The 18,624-nt window shown below is 38.5% G+C and overlaps 1 protein-coding gene across 7 annotated transcripts in view; it reads right to left on the bottom strand.

The window, feature by feature from the left end:
- Positions 1–18,624, bottom strand: part of Nav3 (neuron navigator 3) — a 767,863-nt gene that overhangs the window by 176,411 nt on the left and 572,828 nt on the right. For all 7 annotated transcript variants that reach the window (XM_028873085.2, XM_028873083.2, XM_028873084.2 and 4 more), the window contains one exon: positions 7,297–8,299. In XM_028873085.2, coding sequence (XP_028728918.1) covers positions 7,297–8,299 — 1,003 coding nt within the window. The remainder of the gene's footprint in view (positions 1–7,296; positions 8,300–18,624) is intronic.

The raw sequence follows: 18,624 nt of genomic DNA, 5'->3' as shown, positions 1-18,624 counted from the left end.
TGGTGACATTCTACATGCCTTTCTGATTCTAGATTATTGTGGTACTTCTCTGATTCTGAGAGCTAAAAGTACATTTCCACTTTCCATGAGGTTTTAAGGCTGAGTCCTAGGGATATTTTTACTTTTTACATTTCTTGCTGAATCATATAGTGCACTTTGTCTCTTGTCCACTATATCTGGGACAATGAAAGGTAACTGAAATACTAGACATGCAATGTTTCTCCTATCCTACATGCTTCATATATGTACTAAAATTCTATTTATTTTTATTCTTTGACAATTATGTTTACACACACACACACATATATACATGCATACACATTCACACACACACACACACACACACACACACACACACACACACACACACACACACTTTTGGTAATTCTCACCCCCATTTCCCTGCCCTATCTCACTCAATAATAGAAGTTTTTTTCTGTCAGCTTTTTATGTGATAGATTAATTTCTAGATTATCCAAAGAAATAAAAAAAAAAAACATAGACTATGAAGAAACAAATAGTCCACGAAAATTAAAAAAAGGTGGAGGCAGGCTATGGAACTGAAAAGATATTTCTCAAATGAGTAAAACAGATAGCTGAGAAATCACTTTTAAATGTCCAACATATTTAACCATCATGGAAATGCAAATTATACATTGTTTGAGATTCCATCTTACCCTAGTCAGAATAGCTGTTGTCAAGAAAATAAACATTAAATGCTGATGTGATTGTAGGAGAAGAATAGATGTGGTAGGGTTGTAAACTATATGGCCACTGTGGAAATCAGTGTGGCGATGTCTCCAAAATTGTCATATGACCCATGTGTACCACCCCTTGGCATATACCTAAAAGTCTCTGTATCTTACCACAGAGACACTTGTTAACTCATATTCACTCATTCTATATTCATGACAGGAAATGGAACCAGGTAGCTGTCCATGAGCTGATGAACATATAATAACATTATGATATGTCTATACAATAGATTTTTATTCAAATATAAAGAAAATCAAAATTGTGAGTTTTAAAAGACAAAAGTTTGCTTGCTATGAACTTATAATACATGTGCAGGCAACTAAAGTCATATAATTTAATGGCCTAAATGAGGAAACAGCAAATAACAACAAAAGGCTAAGGGGAGTATGAGATACAAATACTGGCTGGGGCACAGTGGATGTTCTCACCAGTAGATGGCCAAATTAGTTTCTGCAAAGAAATCACCTATAGGTGGAGATGCGTTACAGCTTACATGGATCTGGAAAACAGTCTCCAGAGGCAGAGAGAATGTTTGTGAAGGCTCCCGAGCAGGATTAATTAGTTTGTATTACAGAGTGACTGCTGAATTACAATGTGCTAGGAGGAAAGGGAGATGACTATGCCTTGAGTGACAGCTAGAAGGAAAGCTTTTATGGTACTTTATAGGGCAGAGTAAAGCTTTGAATTTTATTTGGGAAGATTAAGAGAAACCTAAAAGAGGGTTACTTGTGACGGAATGGGATACGTATTCTCCTCAACTTACAAAGCTCATTGTCGCCTGAAAAACTGTGAGGTCAAAAACACATCAAAGACAGCTGCCTTACTGGGCATCCCTATCGCACCCGTGGGCACACTGTACACTGTGGCCTGTTTGCAAAGGAGATCTCATAGCTAACTGGGAGATGCGGCTTCTGGCTAATGCCTAGCAGCACCAAAAGCATCCTTCTGCATATCCCCAGTCCTGGAAAGGATCAGAATCTGAACAGCCAACGACAGTTTCTGCTCGGTAGCTTATCACTTTTACATCGATATCATGTCAAAAAAAATGAGGTAAACTATTGTAAATCAAGGATCTCTATATGTAAGTGACATTTCCAAAAGTGTTGGCAGAAGGAAGGGTGTGACTGCAAAGGGCCCTGATGTAAGAGTGGAGACACTCACTGGAAATTTGGTGAGAAGTAGGTAAATAGAAGTAGGAAGAAGCGGCTGACTTGGGTTGTGTTTTGAAAGACTTGATAGGATTAGCTAAAAGTTGGATGCTTTCTGGGAGAGTGATTAAAATATGGATTTTTTCTGTCCCATTTGTTTCCTTCAGTCCTTCAACCACATGATCATGAATCCTTGAGGCGTGCCTCAGTGGCTATTTTCATTTCTAGACTGTACACGGCACTGTACAGTTTATTCCTTTGCTGCTTTTAACCTGGATTGTAAAACTGCCAAATATCAGATTAGCTGGGGGGGGGTGGCACACACCTATAATCCTAGCACTCAAGAGGCAGAGGCAAGTGGATCTCTATAAGTTCAAGGCCAGCCTGGGATACAGAGTGAGAGTGAATCGCAGGACAGGCTCCAAAGCTACACAGAGAAACTCTTGTCTCGAAAAAAAAAAAAAAAAAAAAGCAAAATACTAGATTTAGACACCTGACAAAATCCAACCTTTGCTATAAATCTCACTGCTTACTTTGACCTCTCTATTAGACACTAATTGACTATACTCACTTTTAAAAATTTAAAAAGAAATGTCTTCAATATAAATTCTAATACAATGTACTTTTATATCAGCAATGTTTCATGTATTTCATTATATTCTTTTTTTTTCTTTTTTTTGGTTTTTCGAGACAGGGTTTCTCTGTGTAGCTTTGCGCCTTTCCTGAAACTCACTTGGTAGCCCAGGCTGGCCTTGAACTCACAGAGATCCACCTGGCTCTGCCTCCCGAGTGCTAGGATTAAAGGTGTGCGCCACCACCACCCAGCATTTCATTATATTCTTATCACATCCCCTACCTTTGTAACACCACTGCAAGTCACCTGAAGCGTGAAGGATGGGTATATGAAAAGTATAGTATGTGGTGATTCCCTTTTCTCTAACGCCTATCAAATGATTGTGTTACTACTTCATAGATGTTTCTGTGGACATATTCACACTTATAAAAGGCAGGCTATTCCAATTTCAAATTGTTGTGACTGTTAAGATCTTCTTCAATTCTCTATCATTTAATGTCAGTTATTTCTGCTCATTAAGTGAGTAAAGGTCATAATAAATTTACAATACTCATTTCTTTGTGGGGATCATTGAGTTACAAAAGTGATGTAAAATATGTTATGTTGTATGTGAAGTTAGACTGCATGAAAACCTTTAACTATCATAACTTACCATCATATGTATGGAATTCTGGATATACAGTTGGTAAGAAAGAATATTATGAAGCATATATAAGTGTTCCAGTAGGGATGGTAATTAAGCAAGTGTCCTGGTGAGATTTTTGTAAACTTGACACAAGCCATAGTCATTTGGGAAGAAGGAACCTCAGTGAGAAAATTCACCTTCCAAACTGGACTATGGATAAGGCTGTGAGAATTTTCCTTGATTAATGAATATTTTGAGAGTACACATGGAAGTACCACCACTTATTGGTAGGTGATCCTGAGTTGTGTAAGAAATCAGGTTAAGCAAGACATGAGGAGCTGGGCAGTTAGTGTTCCTCCACGGTTTATGCTTCAGTTCTTGCCTTCAGGTTCCTACCCCGCTTCTTGATTTCCTATTCTGAGTTTCTTAGTGACAGACTATTACCTGGAAGTGAAAAATGAAATGAACCCTTTCCTCCCCAAGTTGTATTTGGTTATGGTGTTTTTTCACAGCAATATTAGCCTAACTGTGATCCTAAGAAAGACTTATAAAACACTTAAAAAATTACCCTGAGCCCAATAATCTTCCAATTCTGTGTAGGTTATTTAAGTATATTTAAATATGATATATGCATATATTTATATGCAAAATATGTATTATGTTAATTTTTACCAGTTAATAACAATTCACAGTTTCTTATTATAATTTTTTTAGGTGTACTCTTTCTTCTAGCAGAGACTGGCCACACCTAAGTTGTGGGATTCACAGGTTTACACCACCACACCCCATCTAAAAGTGAGTTCTGACTGAGAAGTTTGCAAATGTATTATTGACATTTTCCTAGTCTGAATTTCCTGGTAATAATGCTCATTCTTTCCACATTGCAGAAAGGACTGACAGAGGAGAGCATGTCCTCACATTCAGGCTCACTGAAGAGAAAATGTGTGCAGTCAGTCAGAATTTGTTTCACAGTTAAATTCTTGCAGACTCTGTAATTTTCTGACATCATTACTATTCTGGATCTAAATCGCTGCTTCTCCAATTCTGATAAATAAGAATAGTATCACATCCTCGTGGATTGTGGTGAAGTTTAAGTCAGGAAATGAATATCAATCTTGCAGCATGGAGGATTTCAGTAGGTAACCTCTAACAGATGATATTTTAAAAGATGATACTGCCATTATAAAGTCATAAGTCATGACTATTATTATCTCAAATAATTAATAACACCCATAAAACATGTCAGGTGGCTTTCAGGAAGGGCTCTTACATGAGCAGGGATAGTTAGGATGAGGAAAGACATGTGGTGTCACACTCAAAATGCCATGAATCAAAAATGTAAACCTCTCTCACTCATGGTGGGAAAACATGAGAATGGAAAAACTCTGCCTTTAGAGGACATAATTTTATCATTTATAAAATTCTGTGATAATATTTCATAATTGTGTCATATAGAGTACTATATTATGTGTTTTTGTTAGTTTTATTTATGTTATGACAATAGCCTAAGTATTATTATTGCCATTAATGATGACTGTTTTACATGGAATTGGGTCCTTAAATCTTTTAAGGCAACTACTCTTCATCAATCACTCTTTGAACAATTTGGAGAAGGCTGTGTAGGACATGATAGATGCAGCTAACATAGTGAAAACACCAGCCCAATCTTGGAAAGAGTCATGTGAGGCAGGTTTGATTATTTCATCTCCATTTTATAGTCTGGAAAATTGAAGTTCAAAATCCTTAAGTAGGTTATTGGAAGTCACATGTCCAGTCACTGGTGGCAAGCAATGATTGTGGCTCTGAGAGCCATGGTCTCAAAAACTCGAGACCTGGTACATTCAGTTGAGGCAGGTCCAAGCCCCTCCTCCCTGCACCAAGGCTGCGCAAGCATCTCACCATAGGCACTGGGCTCCAAAAAAGCCAGCTCGTGCTTCCTGTGAAGCTGTTAGCAGGTACATTGCAACTGGAAAATGCTTTGCTTTTAATGTTGCACACAAATGGGACAGGATATTATTCAAGCATAAAGAAGGAGGAAGCCTGTCATTTGAGGCAAAAGGATGTCCCTGGGGGACAAGAAGGTAGGTAAAATAAGCCAGGCATAGAAAAAGAACATTGTCTTTCCTTCATTTTACACACACACACACACACACACACACACACACACACACACACAATGATCTCATAGAACTAGAGAAAAGTCATACACACAAACTGATCTCATAGAACTAGAAAAGAGTCATATATTAGTGGCGATGATGAAAGTGGGTGTTCCTAGTTTTGGGAATTATTGCTCAGAGACACAAAATTTCTTTTTGAGAGGAGAAATACGTTTAGGAGACCTAAGGTTTAGTATAAGATGGTGGTTACATGTGATAATAATAGATGGCATGCAAAATACTGTTGAGGGAGTATGAAGTATGCTCACGACACAAATGGTTAACTATGTGTGAAAAAGCATATGTTAATTAGCTATGCTTAAGTCACCCCATATGCAAAATGATCATACACATGGAAATGCATGTAATTTTAAAAATTAAGGAATTATGACCAAAGAGTTCTGTGTGTTATATAGGTAAATTCAATATCAATATAGAGATATCTGGAATGTTAAAGAAGATTAGGAGTGCTGAATCAAAAACATTATATTTTCTAATGGAATCCACTAAATTTTCATTTGCTGAATGTTTCAACACAAATAAGCAACATAAGTTGACTGTGACTTGCAGTAATAGGCTGGATGAATACCTAAGTATAGATATTCATTTTCATTGGCATTCATATTTGATTTAAAAATGATTGATGTCTTTGCAAAATATATTTGAAATGCACAGATGTGCTGAGTGTGATATATTTAAAGCTCCATGTTTTTCTTATATTGTTGAAATGTGGATTTGGATTTGGGGCATCTTATTTTTGAATAGCTAGTTGGGGACTTTGGAGCCAGGAACAACAGATCTCTGACCAGGTACAGGCTATGCACTGTCAGTCCCAGGGATACTGACCAGAGATGTTGCAAGTCCCTTAAATAAAATCTAATAATTAGAATTTTGCTTTAGTCAGTATATGAAACCTCAAAGAAAAGTATTTATGTTCTTTTAAAGGAAAAAAAAATTAGCAATTGCAATTCTTGTCTTTATTTTTAGAAAGCCATAATTCAATACATTAATAAAATATTTCACTGAAGTCTTGACTCCATGATAATTATAGCAAGTCTTGCTTCCTATTCTTAAAATGTCTTACTTGCTTTAAATCTGACAACCTGCCAAAAGGATGGGACTAGCAGACATTATTCTTCCCTTGGTCAGGTCTTTACTAAGCAGACAGAGAATTAAATTAGACTCATCCTAGTGACTGACAGAGCTCTAATTGATGAGGCAAGTCCCCTCACAGGAAAAATGGGCTACTTTGGTAACTGTATAGTATAGTCGGCATATTTATAGGTAAAATATATAATTATGTGTTTAATGTATACAGTGTAGAATGAATGCACAAAATACAAAGCAACAAATATTAATATACTAATTATATAAATAGCTATTTTTATCTACAAACTTATAGGAATTTAATATAACATTTACTTCGTGAATGGTATACCTATAAAAACCCTTCCTGGTTTGCACTGCACTAGACTATAGACTAAATAAATTACTTTTGTTAATATTTTAATCTCTACTAACAGTTGAAGGCAACAAGACTAGGACATTTTGAACAACTTGTCTAAAGTCATGAAGCTGGTAAATGGTTCAGCTGGGAATTCGGCACACATGCGGAGGCTCTCGAGGCCAGCCTCTTGATATACTTTAGTCCAAATATGACAACAAAAAATTGACTGTCAGCACCTTGAGTCCAACAGTTATTTTAAGGGACATCTTGTGCTAATGACAGTAGCTGAGTACCAGAGCTAACAGGGCAGTAGGATGAAAGAACCAGACATGAGAAAGTCGCGGCACCTCAATGCCATCTTGCCCTCGACAAGACATAAGTTAATTTTTGAAGGCCTCGGTTTCTGATCGAATAGGACCCAATGCACGAGGAGAAGGTTCCCACGCCCGCCCCCCAGACTATGCTTTTGTACAGAATTCTTGTCCTGTAAAACTTCCACGAGAAACATTCTCAAATGGGCATTTAACTTCATGTGACCCACCTAACTGTGAAGAGGTGCCAACACAGGGCGACTGAGGCCACCTCACCTGTAAATGAAGGGAGCCACCGTGGCAGTGTTGGGATGACTGTGCTGCTGCTGCTGGGGGAGCTGGACGGCTCCGTTGCCAGTGCTCTGTCCACAGGAACTAGAAGGTGACACATGGCCAGCTTCCCTCCCCTCCTGAGGAGCGGAGAGGCCATGGGTGCTGGCTTTCTCCGCGGTGATGGGCTTGGGGAAGGCCTGGGAAGGGCTCCCCTTGGTAGTCCTGAATTTTTCAGACTCTTTGCTTGCTGCACTGCCCGGTGAAATAGTTTGCTTTGCCGTGGGTACCTTTGAGCCTGGCTTTGGAATCCCACTGGATGATGGAATCAAGCTCTCTTTCTTGGCGGCGGCGGTCTTGCTGCCCTTTGGGATCAAGCTTGCGATTTTAGAGGTCTTTTTCGGAGCCGTCTCCGTCACCTGGTCCTTCTCTTCCTTTCCCGTCTTTTCAGTGCAGGCTTTATTTTTGTCCCTGTTTTTTTCCTCCTTTTCTTTTGGCTGCAGCAAAGACTTTTTATTGCTGAGATTTTTGCTTCCTGCTTTTGGAGGGGCTAATTTAGGTGACACTTTGGGACTGCTGTTGGTTGAACCACCGCTGTTCAGACCACTGTTAAACCCTTCCATGTCTCCAGATTCAGAAAAGGCATCATCATCCTTCCCACCATCACTAGGTCCTGAACTGGTAGACTGAGGGGGGCGCAACGCAGTCCGGGCATTGACCAGCTTGAACTTTTCAAGCATCGATTTCTGTCCCGAGGGAGCGCTTTTGACCCCTTCTGTGACAGGAGGCTTCAGTCGGTCTGAAGATGGAGTGGGGGATGTGGCTGGGCTCGACTGCTTCACCGTCAGCATGGTGGAGGTGGCACTGTGCTTGACATTCATGGACTTGCTGCGCCAGGGCTTGCTGGCACTTGGGGAAGGGATGGCAGAGGCTGGGGGTTGCCCAGCAGTGCTGGGAGGCTGTGTGTTTCCATTTATACCTGAAGATGGTTGAGGTCCTTTGGAGGAATCTGTACATAATTAAAAAAAAATGGGAAAGATTGATTTGTCTTGGTCACTTATTAAACATCACTACACATTTATGGTTTTTTATTCCCCTTCCTGTAAAAATGTAGTTATTTGTGTGTTTGTGTGTGGGCATGTGCAAGTGCATGTGAATGCAGGTGTTGGCAGCGGCCAGAAGAGGGAGTCAGAGTCCCTGGATCTAGAGTTGCAGGTGGTTGTGAACCAGCCAAGGTCCTAGGAGTCAGACTTAACATCTTCTCAAGAGTGTTATGTACGCTTGGCCAGTGAGTCATCTCTCCAGCCCCATTTATTTCTTAAATATAGGTACATATTTATTCTGAACTGAAAAGCAACATATTATGCAGCGTTAATTACTTCTGTGATGTGACTTTCTTTGTATTTTGTATACTCTTTGGAAAGTATCAATTTCAGGAACAAAATTAAACACATACTCAAGTTACTCTTACCAAATGAATATATCAGTCCTCAGTATTTATATATTTGAAGATAAATAAAACAATATCCCTCCCTTAAGAAACTCTTTGTTATTCAGTCACCACCACAGTTCATTCTAATAAATGAATATTCTTCATTGCTTATGAAATAGAGAATTTTTAAAGTTATAAGGATATTAGCTACTTCTTATATGGCTAAATATAAATAATGATGTAGCCTTTTAATTTATCTGTATTTGTAAACAAAACTAATCACTAAAGTTATATTTTGTGGTGTGTGTGTGTGTGTGTCTGTGTGTGTGTGCGTGTGTGTGTGTGTGTGTGTGTGTGTGTGTCTGTCTGTCTGTCTGTCTGTCTGTCTGTGGTACTAAGACTGAACACAGGATCATGTGTATTTGAAATCTATATTGATCAGGGCAAACAATTTAAGGATACAACTCTATTATTTTAATATTTGTGTGCATGTGTGCATGTACACAGGTATCTTCTGGAGTTGCTCTCTCAACTTTTAATTTGTTCTGAGATAGGATCTTTCTTAGTGTTTCTGCTTTTCCATGGTGTGCTCTAGGCTAGCCAGGTTGTGAGCTTTCACGGGATTTTCCTATCTCTGTCCCACTTCCTCCTTTCTTGTAACTGTAGAAATGGTAGAGTTACAGGTATGTGCTATTGCATTTAGCTTTCTACGTGGATTCAAAAATCTAAACTCAGGTCTTCGGAATTGCACTGTGAGTCCTTTTAGGTACTGAGATATATCCCCATCTTCAAACTCTATTTCTACTTTTATTTATTATCATCATCCTGAGATGTGGTTATCTATTATCATCCTCACTTTACAGATTCCCCGGGGACCCTCTAGTGTCTGGATGTTCAGCATAAATTTACATGTTTACTGATTTTAAGAAATTACTGTCATGCTATTCTGCTTTTTCTTGAAATATTAATCAATTTGATTTAATTCCCATATCTACAGAACTAGTCTAATCATATCATCTGTTACTATTTACTGAGTAGCTTCTGGATTCAAGGCACTCCTACACAGTATAATCCTGTTAGAACAAAGAAAAGAGATATAAGAGGAATGTCACTGTATGGTGACTCATGTTAAACATCAGATGAACAGGGTGTGTGGAAGAAATGGTAGAGATTATGAGAATTGCCTGAGATCACACAGGGCTGCCCAATAAAATCAGGACAGATGATTTAAGTGTGTGTGGGGGGGCGGTTATAGATGCTCCAGGTAAAAGAAGTATTCATGAAATTTCATTAAGGAAGTATACATTTTTCCATTTATAAAGATTTATATACATATGTTAGGACACAAATTTGGAAAAAAATGCAGTCACACAAAATTCAAGTCTGTTTTGCTGGGAATACAGTTCACGGGGCCAGGACGGAATCATCTTGACTTCACCAAACTCTCTCATGTTGGCATCAAAATCTATTAGTATCATTGCCCATTCTACAAGGAAAATAATGTTAATATTGCTAACATAACCATTCTATATATAGGCCTACTGAAGATTCCTTAACTTTGTTATTTCACAAAAACCCTATGAGGTGGGAAGGGCTTATGTTTCTAGTTCAGTAAACTCAGTGAGTCTAAGTAACTCGTTCAATGGTTTGCAACTAACGAGGGCTCCTGCACTGTATGACTCTATAATTGTCTTTCTTTGAGTACCTGGTATTTGTAGCATGGTAGACCTTATAGTTTAATGTGATCATGTGCTCTCTGGGGAATCTTACTGCCTGTGAGCTATGATTCAACAGTCCTTCCAATTCTTCCAATTCTAATAGTCTGCACATCTAACAAGCTTCCAGACACTGTAATTGCTACAGGTCACAGACCATGTTTGGAGTAGACAGGGTTGAATTCCTATACTTGTTGTTTTTTATGATACCATCAATGTTGCTAAGTTAATTAATGTTTCATAATTATGCAGTATTCATATTTTTGGTTCTTTGAAGTTTGAGAACCTTGTTCAGGTCTAAGCTCATCTGGGTATTGAGCAGTTTGTGGCAATGAGTCGCCAAGAACAAATCAAGCACATTAAGATTTCTAAAATCCCTTTTCATTTTAGGCAAGAAATTAGTCTGCTTCTACTCTATATTTGCAACTTTGTTACAAGTCAAAAATGTCCTGGCTGTGAAGACCAGAGCATTGTGGTGAGGATGAGAATTGGCGGAAAAGAGTCAGAATGCTTTTGAAATGACTGGTAGACAAGAAAAGTAATGATGCTCCTTTCTTAGAAAACAGAAAGCAAGCTGAGGACCTTAACTAAATAGATCATAGAAGTTCAAGTACAGAAGAAGAATTTCAACACAGCTACACCCAGAATGAGACACGGGGGACTCTATGTTATAGAATTCACACACAACACAGTAACTCTCATAGCAACAGCTGTAAAATTGGCTTCAGTTGAGTACACACATCTAAGACACATTCCCATGCCCACCTCTAAATCCGTCCCCAGTCTGTCTTTTTATAGTAGCAATAAGGAGCCTCAGGTTTCTTTAAAAAGGACAAACCAGAGATCACTCAGTGTCAGAAAGACGTCCAGATGAAAAAATCTCCCCGGACACTTCATGATAGACTGCACATCAAAAGCAGCTGAAATGGCAGCATCTGTACCTTCGACAGAGTAAGTGAAGTGGGAACCTGAGGCTCTGCCAATCACATCTTCAATACTAAGAATCCTGTACCCAGTAATATGCCTCTGAAGGCTGATTAAGTCAGCTTCTCATTTTAGATAAGTCTTTTTATAGAAAAAAAGAACAGATACCTCATATGCAAATTTAAAGGCATTCAAACAGTGCAATTGTGCCTTGCATTTTTGTGGCCTTTCTTTGTTTGCTCTGATAACCTGTTATCTCTGGTCTCCAAATGACAGTCTTCTCTTAATCTTCCTCTTCTTCCATCTAGATACTAAGCATCACCAATTCTACCATAACCACTAAATAGGTCAATGAATTATTCTAAGAATGTTGTGAGATTTTGAAACATGGTATCATAATAACACCCATAATAACCATTCATACACATCAGTGTTTCTTTGCCAGAAATAAGAAAACGAATGCTTCATAAGAGAAAGCAACTTGTTCCTAATAACATGCATAGCAAAACTCAGAAAAGCCCAAAACACTGAACCAGATTTATTTGACTCCAATACTTGGAGGATTTAAATTCTGATGGTATTTCTCACCACGGAGAAGCTAAATGGGTTATCTGTTTGAATTATGTTTGTCTTTTTCCTCACTGAGCAGAATTTAATCAGGAATAACGTAAGAGACTCTACCCAGTACACTACTCTATTATCTCTGACAGCCTGCTTACACACATTCCTTATACTTACTATGAAAATATACCCTAATTCAGGTTTACAAGACATATAAGCTTACACAGTCAATGTTTGGCTTCCTCACCTTGCAGTTAACAGTGTAAACAATTCAGGAGAAATTCCATTCTACTCCTAAACTTATTATGTTGGAGGTAAATATGGCGGCCACAAAAGACATGGGAAAATTAGGAATAGGGCCACTGTTGAACTTCGATGCTTCAGCGCTTACATGCAATAGCTGATGGTGCTACCAGCTTCAGATGCAACACAGAAAACATCCTGAATGTGTCCATCTATGTTTCAATGCTGTATCTTAGCTAGAAGAAAATTAACTTTTGTGTATGAAGTTTCTTCATTTACTTTACATTCAAACCACAGTTTCCCCTCCCTCCTCTCCTTCTATTCCCCTACCCCCACTTATCCCCCACTCCTTTAATCCATTCCTCCTTCATTTCTGTTCAGAAAGGGGCAGGCCTCTCATGGGTGTCAACAAAGCATGTCATATCAAGTAAAGATAAGGCTAAGCTCTTTTCCTTGTATTAAGGCTGGGCAAGGCAACCCAGTATGAGGAATAGGTTTCTAAAAGCCAGCCGAAGTGTTAGGGACAGGCACTGCTTGTATTGCTAGGAGTCCCATAAGTAGCCCAAACTACATAACTGTCACACAGATGTAGAGGGCCTAGGTTGGTCCCATGCAGCCTCCCTAGCTGTTAGTCTGGACTCTGTGTACTCCTATGAGCCTATGTTTGTTGTTTCTATAGGTTCCCTTGTGATGACCTTGACCCCCCACACACACCTCCCTCCTCTCATACAATCCTTTCCCCTGCACTTAAACAGGATTCCATAAGCTTGGTGGATCAGTGGAACCAAGCTGGAAACCCTGACATAAATCCACATACCTATGAACACCTGATTTTGGACAAAAAAAAAAAAAAAAAAAAAAAGGCCAAAATTATATAATGGAAAAAAGAAAGCATCTTCAACAAGTGGTGCTGGTATAACTGGATGTTGACATGTAGAAGAATGCAAATAGAACCTTATTTCTCACCCTGCACAAAACTCAAGTTCAAGTGGATCAAAGACCTCAACATAAATCCAGTAACACTGAATCTGATAGAAAAGAAAGTGGGAAATATTGCCTTGAACAAATTGGCACAGGAGACAACTTTCTGAATAGATCACCAGTAGCACAGAAACTGAGATCAACAATTAATAAATGAGACCTCCTGAAACTGAAAAGCACAAAACAGCAGTGTATGGAATGGGAAAAGATCTTCACCAACCCCACCTTTGACAGAGGGTTGATCTCCAAATTACAGAAATAACTCAAGAAACTAGAAATCAAAAACAAAAAATAAAAACAAACCAAATTATCCAATTAAAAATGGGGTACAGATCTAAACAGAATTCTCAACAGAAGAATCTCAAATGTCTGAGATACACTTGAAGAGATGTTCAGTATCTTTAGCCATCAGGGAAATGAAAATCAAAACTATGAGATTCCATCTTAAACCTGTCAGAATGGCTAAGATCAATAACACAAGTGACAGCTCATGTTAGAGAGGATGTGGAGCAAGGGGAACACTCCTCCATTGGTGGTAGGAAATCAATATGGCAGTTTCTCAGAAAATTGGGAATCAATCTACCTTAAGACCCAGCTACTCTTGGGCATATATCCAAAGGAAGCTCAATCATACCACAAGGACACTTGCTCAACTATGTTCAGAGCAGCATTATTTGTAATAGCCAGAACCTGGAAACAACCTAGATAGCCCACAACCAAAGAACGGATTAAGAAAATGTGGTGCATTTACACAGTGGAGTATTATTCAACTGTTAAAAAGAATGACATCAGGAAATTTGCAGGCAAATGAGTAGAACTAGAAAAAAAAATCATCCTGAGTAAGGTAACCTAGACCAAGAAAGACCAACATGGCATGTCCTCACTCATAAGTGGATATTAACTGTAAAGTAAAGGATAACCAAGTTATAAGCCACAGCCCTGGGGAAGCTATGTAACAAGGAGGTCCCCAAGACAGATTTCCCAAGCAAGGGGAAATAGAAGAGATTTCCTGGGTAGACTGGGGGCAGGTGGGGATGGGAACATGAGGGATCAGGTTGGAGGGTGGATAGAGGGGAGTATTGAAGGTGATGTCTTCATACAGGGGGCATTTGGGGGTCAGACAGAAACCTGGTGCAAGAAAAACTCCCACAAATCTACAAGGGTGACTCCAGCTAAGACCCTAGCAATAGTGGATATGGTAGCCTCAGCTGGCCGTCTCCTGTGATCAGACTGGCTGCTCCAGTTGTCATCAGAGAGCCTTTTGAACAGCAACTGATGGAAACAGATGCAGAAACACACGGAAAACAAACTTTTAACTAAGAAATATATAAGGCGATAATGACGATGACAATATCAGCATTCTTTGAAAAGTGTTCCCTGCAGATCAGGCAAAGTGTTGGATAACACTGATAGCCTCGGATACCCTAAGCACAATAATTCATGTGAAAGGGAAGAAACGATGGAGTTATGGGTTGTAATAAGATTGGTCATAATCGATATATGAAATACCAATTTGTTTCACAGTAACATTTGTTTCAAAGCTCCTTTGAAAAATGTGAAAAGTCAAAAAGGACAACCCAGATGGAAATGTAGTCTGTTGCCTCCCTTGTGTCACAGCATGCCACCTTGCAAAGGCAATTGCTTGTGAAATGTTCCAGTCATCAATTTTATAATGACTCAACAGAAACCTAGGATGCTATTACAGAGTAACTGTCCTCTCCGCACATGCTCTCCTGTACCCTTTGCAAAATCAGAGAGTTGCTTTGTGGAGGGGTGACATTTGGAGATGTTTCTATTCACCAACCAGTTTTTACTATCTTCAGTAATAAATGAAACCCCTCAGTATACACACACAAACATATTTAGTGACATATTTCACTAATATTGCTTAGTGATATTACCTCATACGTACTCAGAGTTGGGCTAAGAGTTGAAAACTCCTCAGATTTCAGAAATCATGGTATTGATATCATATTTTAGATAAACAAGAGTCATGGTAAACACAATGAAATTATCACTAATTAGATAATAATTAAATAATATGCATTGAAATAAAAATTAAACATATGCATTGAGGCTGGCCTTGTAGAGGACCCAGGTTAGGTTCGCTGAACCCACATGGCTACTCAAAGCTATCTGTAATTCCAGTTCCAGGATTTCCAATGCCCTCTGGCTTCCACAGGAACTAGGCATGCATGTGATGTGTGTATATACACGTAGACAAATACACACATACACACAAACACACACACACATATATAATAAAAAATAAATCTTAAAACATACACATTATCTACAAGAGAAAAGAAAAGCAATTTAGTTCCTTATAGAAATTTAACAAGAATTAGGAAACAAAAGAGCCAGAAAAAAAATGTGTTGAAGAGTGAATATCATATGCTTTCTGCTAGTAAGCATATGAAATTCAATAGCTAATACACAACTCACATTAACTGTAATAGCTTACGACATTGAGTCAAAATGATGCTAGATCTTTAGCATCAATCCTGCTAATCCCAAGTTGGGCATAAATAAAAGTAAAAAGGCTCCATATTAGAAGATGCTTGATGCTGTCCTCTTCAGTAAAGGTACATGTTCAGTATAAGAACCATTTGAGAGAGGTAATGAGAGTGTAATAACATTCCCCTGGGTACTGAGGTATATTCCTTAGCAACATGGAAAAACAGCTCTCTAAGGAACTGTGTTAGGCACACCAGGTTGAGTAGTTCAGTACTCTGAAATTTAGCTCACAACTGGGTCACAAATGAAACAAGGGAAATTACATTTCCAGTAACTGAAATAGTTAGTATTCTCTTTTAAATGCATTCCACAGATTTTATAAAACAAAACTGATTTATTAATGGTTCTCAAAACACATAAAATGTATGCTCAAATGAGACACAGCATGGTTTTCACAGGATCCAGTTCCTAGTCATTAGGTGTGTGGTTTTCTTCAGAGGATGCATCTATCTAAAGGACTTTTTCAGAGTGCATGGGCTCTCATAAATCCTGATATCACCCTGCAATCCTCATTGTCAGCTTTTGAATGGCAGGTGATCAGGAAGAGAAAGTGAAGGTGATTATGAGAAGCTTAACAAAAGACACTTTCTTCATTTCACCATTTGTTCTGAGAGATTTTCTCCTACATTCTACTTCAATTGAACAGTGAGATGGCATTGCGTTCTACTCTAACATTTCTATCACAGCCGTCTCTGCAAGTGATAATTTATGACAATGTGCACTTATATTTTAATTCATCTGCTAAAATGAGCACACATGTCTTGGGAAATGCTTTAGCATTAAAATGGTATTAGGTAGTGAAATGAGAGAGTTACGTTTCTTTACTAATTCCATTCGATGTCACATCATTTGGAATTCACTGTGTATCCTTCTACCCTCAATCAGACCAACTAACACTACTATGCTTTGAATAGTTTGTTTTTCTTCAATATGGAAGTAAAATTGTTCTCATCAATAAATCTTTATTACAATTTACAAATTCTAGAGATTTCTGAATTTTTAATTTGTCTAATTCTCTAAACAAAACATCTCTCTTTTTAATTTTGAGGTATTATAATTTTGAAGAATTGGGAGGCAACCACAGGTTCCAGCCATGCCAGCTCTATTCCTGAACTCTTTGCTCTCAAAATTTATCTTCTTAAACATTCATAGAATAGTATAATGAAATCAACCCCTCAAGCTACCTCTGAGCAATAATTCTCAACATTTTGCTCATCCTGTTTAATAATTCCTTTAAACTAGTAAACTCAATTTGAGTACTAAATGAAACATTTTAAAATATTCAAATTAAATGTTCTAATTTCTAATAACTAAGAATAACCATCATATTTATAACTATAATAATCAAATAATATACCCAGAATTCTCTCATTAGAAAATTATAACCTTTGAAAAATCTTTTATAATTGTCATCTTTCTTGGTCATACCTAAGATCAGAAACTATTTTATGACAAAGACCAATTTATTAGCTGATGAAATATTCTTTTTAAATTTAATTTTTTTAATGTCCTGTTTGGCTGTTGTCTCTTGAAGGCCTGCTCTTCTCTGAAGAAGAAATGGAGGATGTGGTAATTTGAATGTAATTGATCCCCATAAGTTCATAGGGAGTGGCACTATTGGGAAGTGTGGCCTTGTTGGGATAGGTATAGCCTAGTGGAGGAAGTGTGTCACCGTGGAGGCAGACTTTGAGATCTCATATGTGTTCAAGCCATGCCCAGTGACTCAGACTGCTTCCTTTTGCCTGCTCAAGATGTAGAACTCTCAGCTTCCTTTTCAGCACCAAGTCTGCCTGTGTTCTACCATGTCTCACCACGATGATAATGGACTGAACCTCTGAACTGAAAGCCACCCAATTCAATGTTTTCCTTTATAAGAGTTACTGTGGTCATAGTGTCTCTTCACAGCAATAGAAACCCTAATTAAGACAGAAGTTGGTACCAGGGACTGGAATATTGCTGTGATAGGCTGGACTATGTTTTTGTTTGGAATGATATGGACTTTGGGAGTTTGGGTTAGGAAAGCTTTAACTGCTGATTAATGGGCTAATTGGAGCATGGAAGACAGAGTTCTAAGAGTTATTTGAACTGTGGAGACCTGGCTGGAGAGGCTTCAGAGAAGAGTTTTAGTATGTTGCCTAGAGATCTTTCTTGTGATATTTTGGTGAAGAATGTGGCTGCCTGAGGCTTAAGTGAATAGTTTTGGATTAATTCCATTGGCAGAGGAAACCTCAAAACAGCCTGGTATATACTGTCGTGTGGTTATTAGTGGTAACTCTAAAGAAGATTTATAATGAAAAAGAGCAAGCTGACCAAGTTAAAATACAAAATGTAAAATTTGAGGAGGAAAAGGAGCAACAGGAAGTAGAATGGAGCTAAACTCTGTATTCAAGGAGATAAACAGAATAAGAAATTGAATAAAGGAGGTGGTGATCTCAGGGTAACCCACTTGTGAAAAAGAATGAAAAAAAAAGCTCAGAGCTGGGTGTGATGGTACATGCCTTTAACCTCAGCACTCCAGAGGCAGAGGCTGGTGGATCTTTGAGTTTGAGGCCAGCATGGTCTACAGAGCAAGTTTCAGAATGGTCAAGCTTAGGCACTGAGGATAACAATCAAACACAGAAAGCTGGTAAGACATAATTGAAAGATCTCTGTGCAAGGCCAGTCTGGTCTACAGATCCAGTTTCAGGACAGCCAGCATAGGCAGTGAAGAAAACCATTGAAAAAAGAAAGCTGGTGAAGATGTAATTGAATAGCAGGCCCATGTTCCAGCCCCAACAAGCAGCCGAACTTGCCGGCTTCAGCAACATGGTTCAGGTTTTTAAGATAGAAGAAAGAGACTGTGGAATATTCCTCCATGATTATGGAAAGCCGCGGAGGGCAGATATGTGTCACGGGTGTCCCTATGGATGTCAGGAGAGGTTATTATGTGAAGGAGTGAAAGAGAAGCCTGGACTGCCTTGG

The sequence above is a fragment of the Peromyscus leucopus genome, chromosome 18, assembly GCF_004664715.2.
Source record: "Peromyscus leucopus breed LL Stock chromosome 18, UCI_PerLeu_2.1, whole genome shotgun sequence".
Taxonomy (NCBI): domain Eukaryota; kingdom Metazoa; phylum Chordata; class Mammalia; order Rodentia; family Cricetidae; genus Peromyscus; species Peromyscus leucopus.
This window is presented reverse-complemented; position numbering and strand designations above follow the sequence as displayed.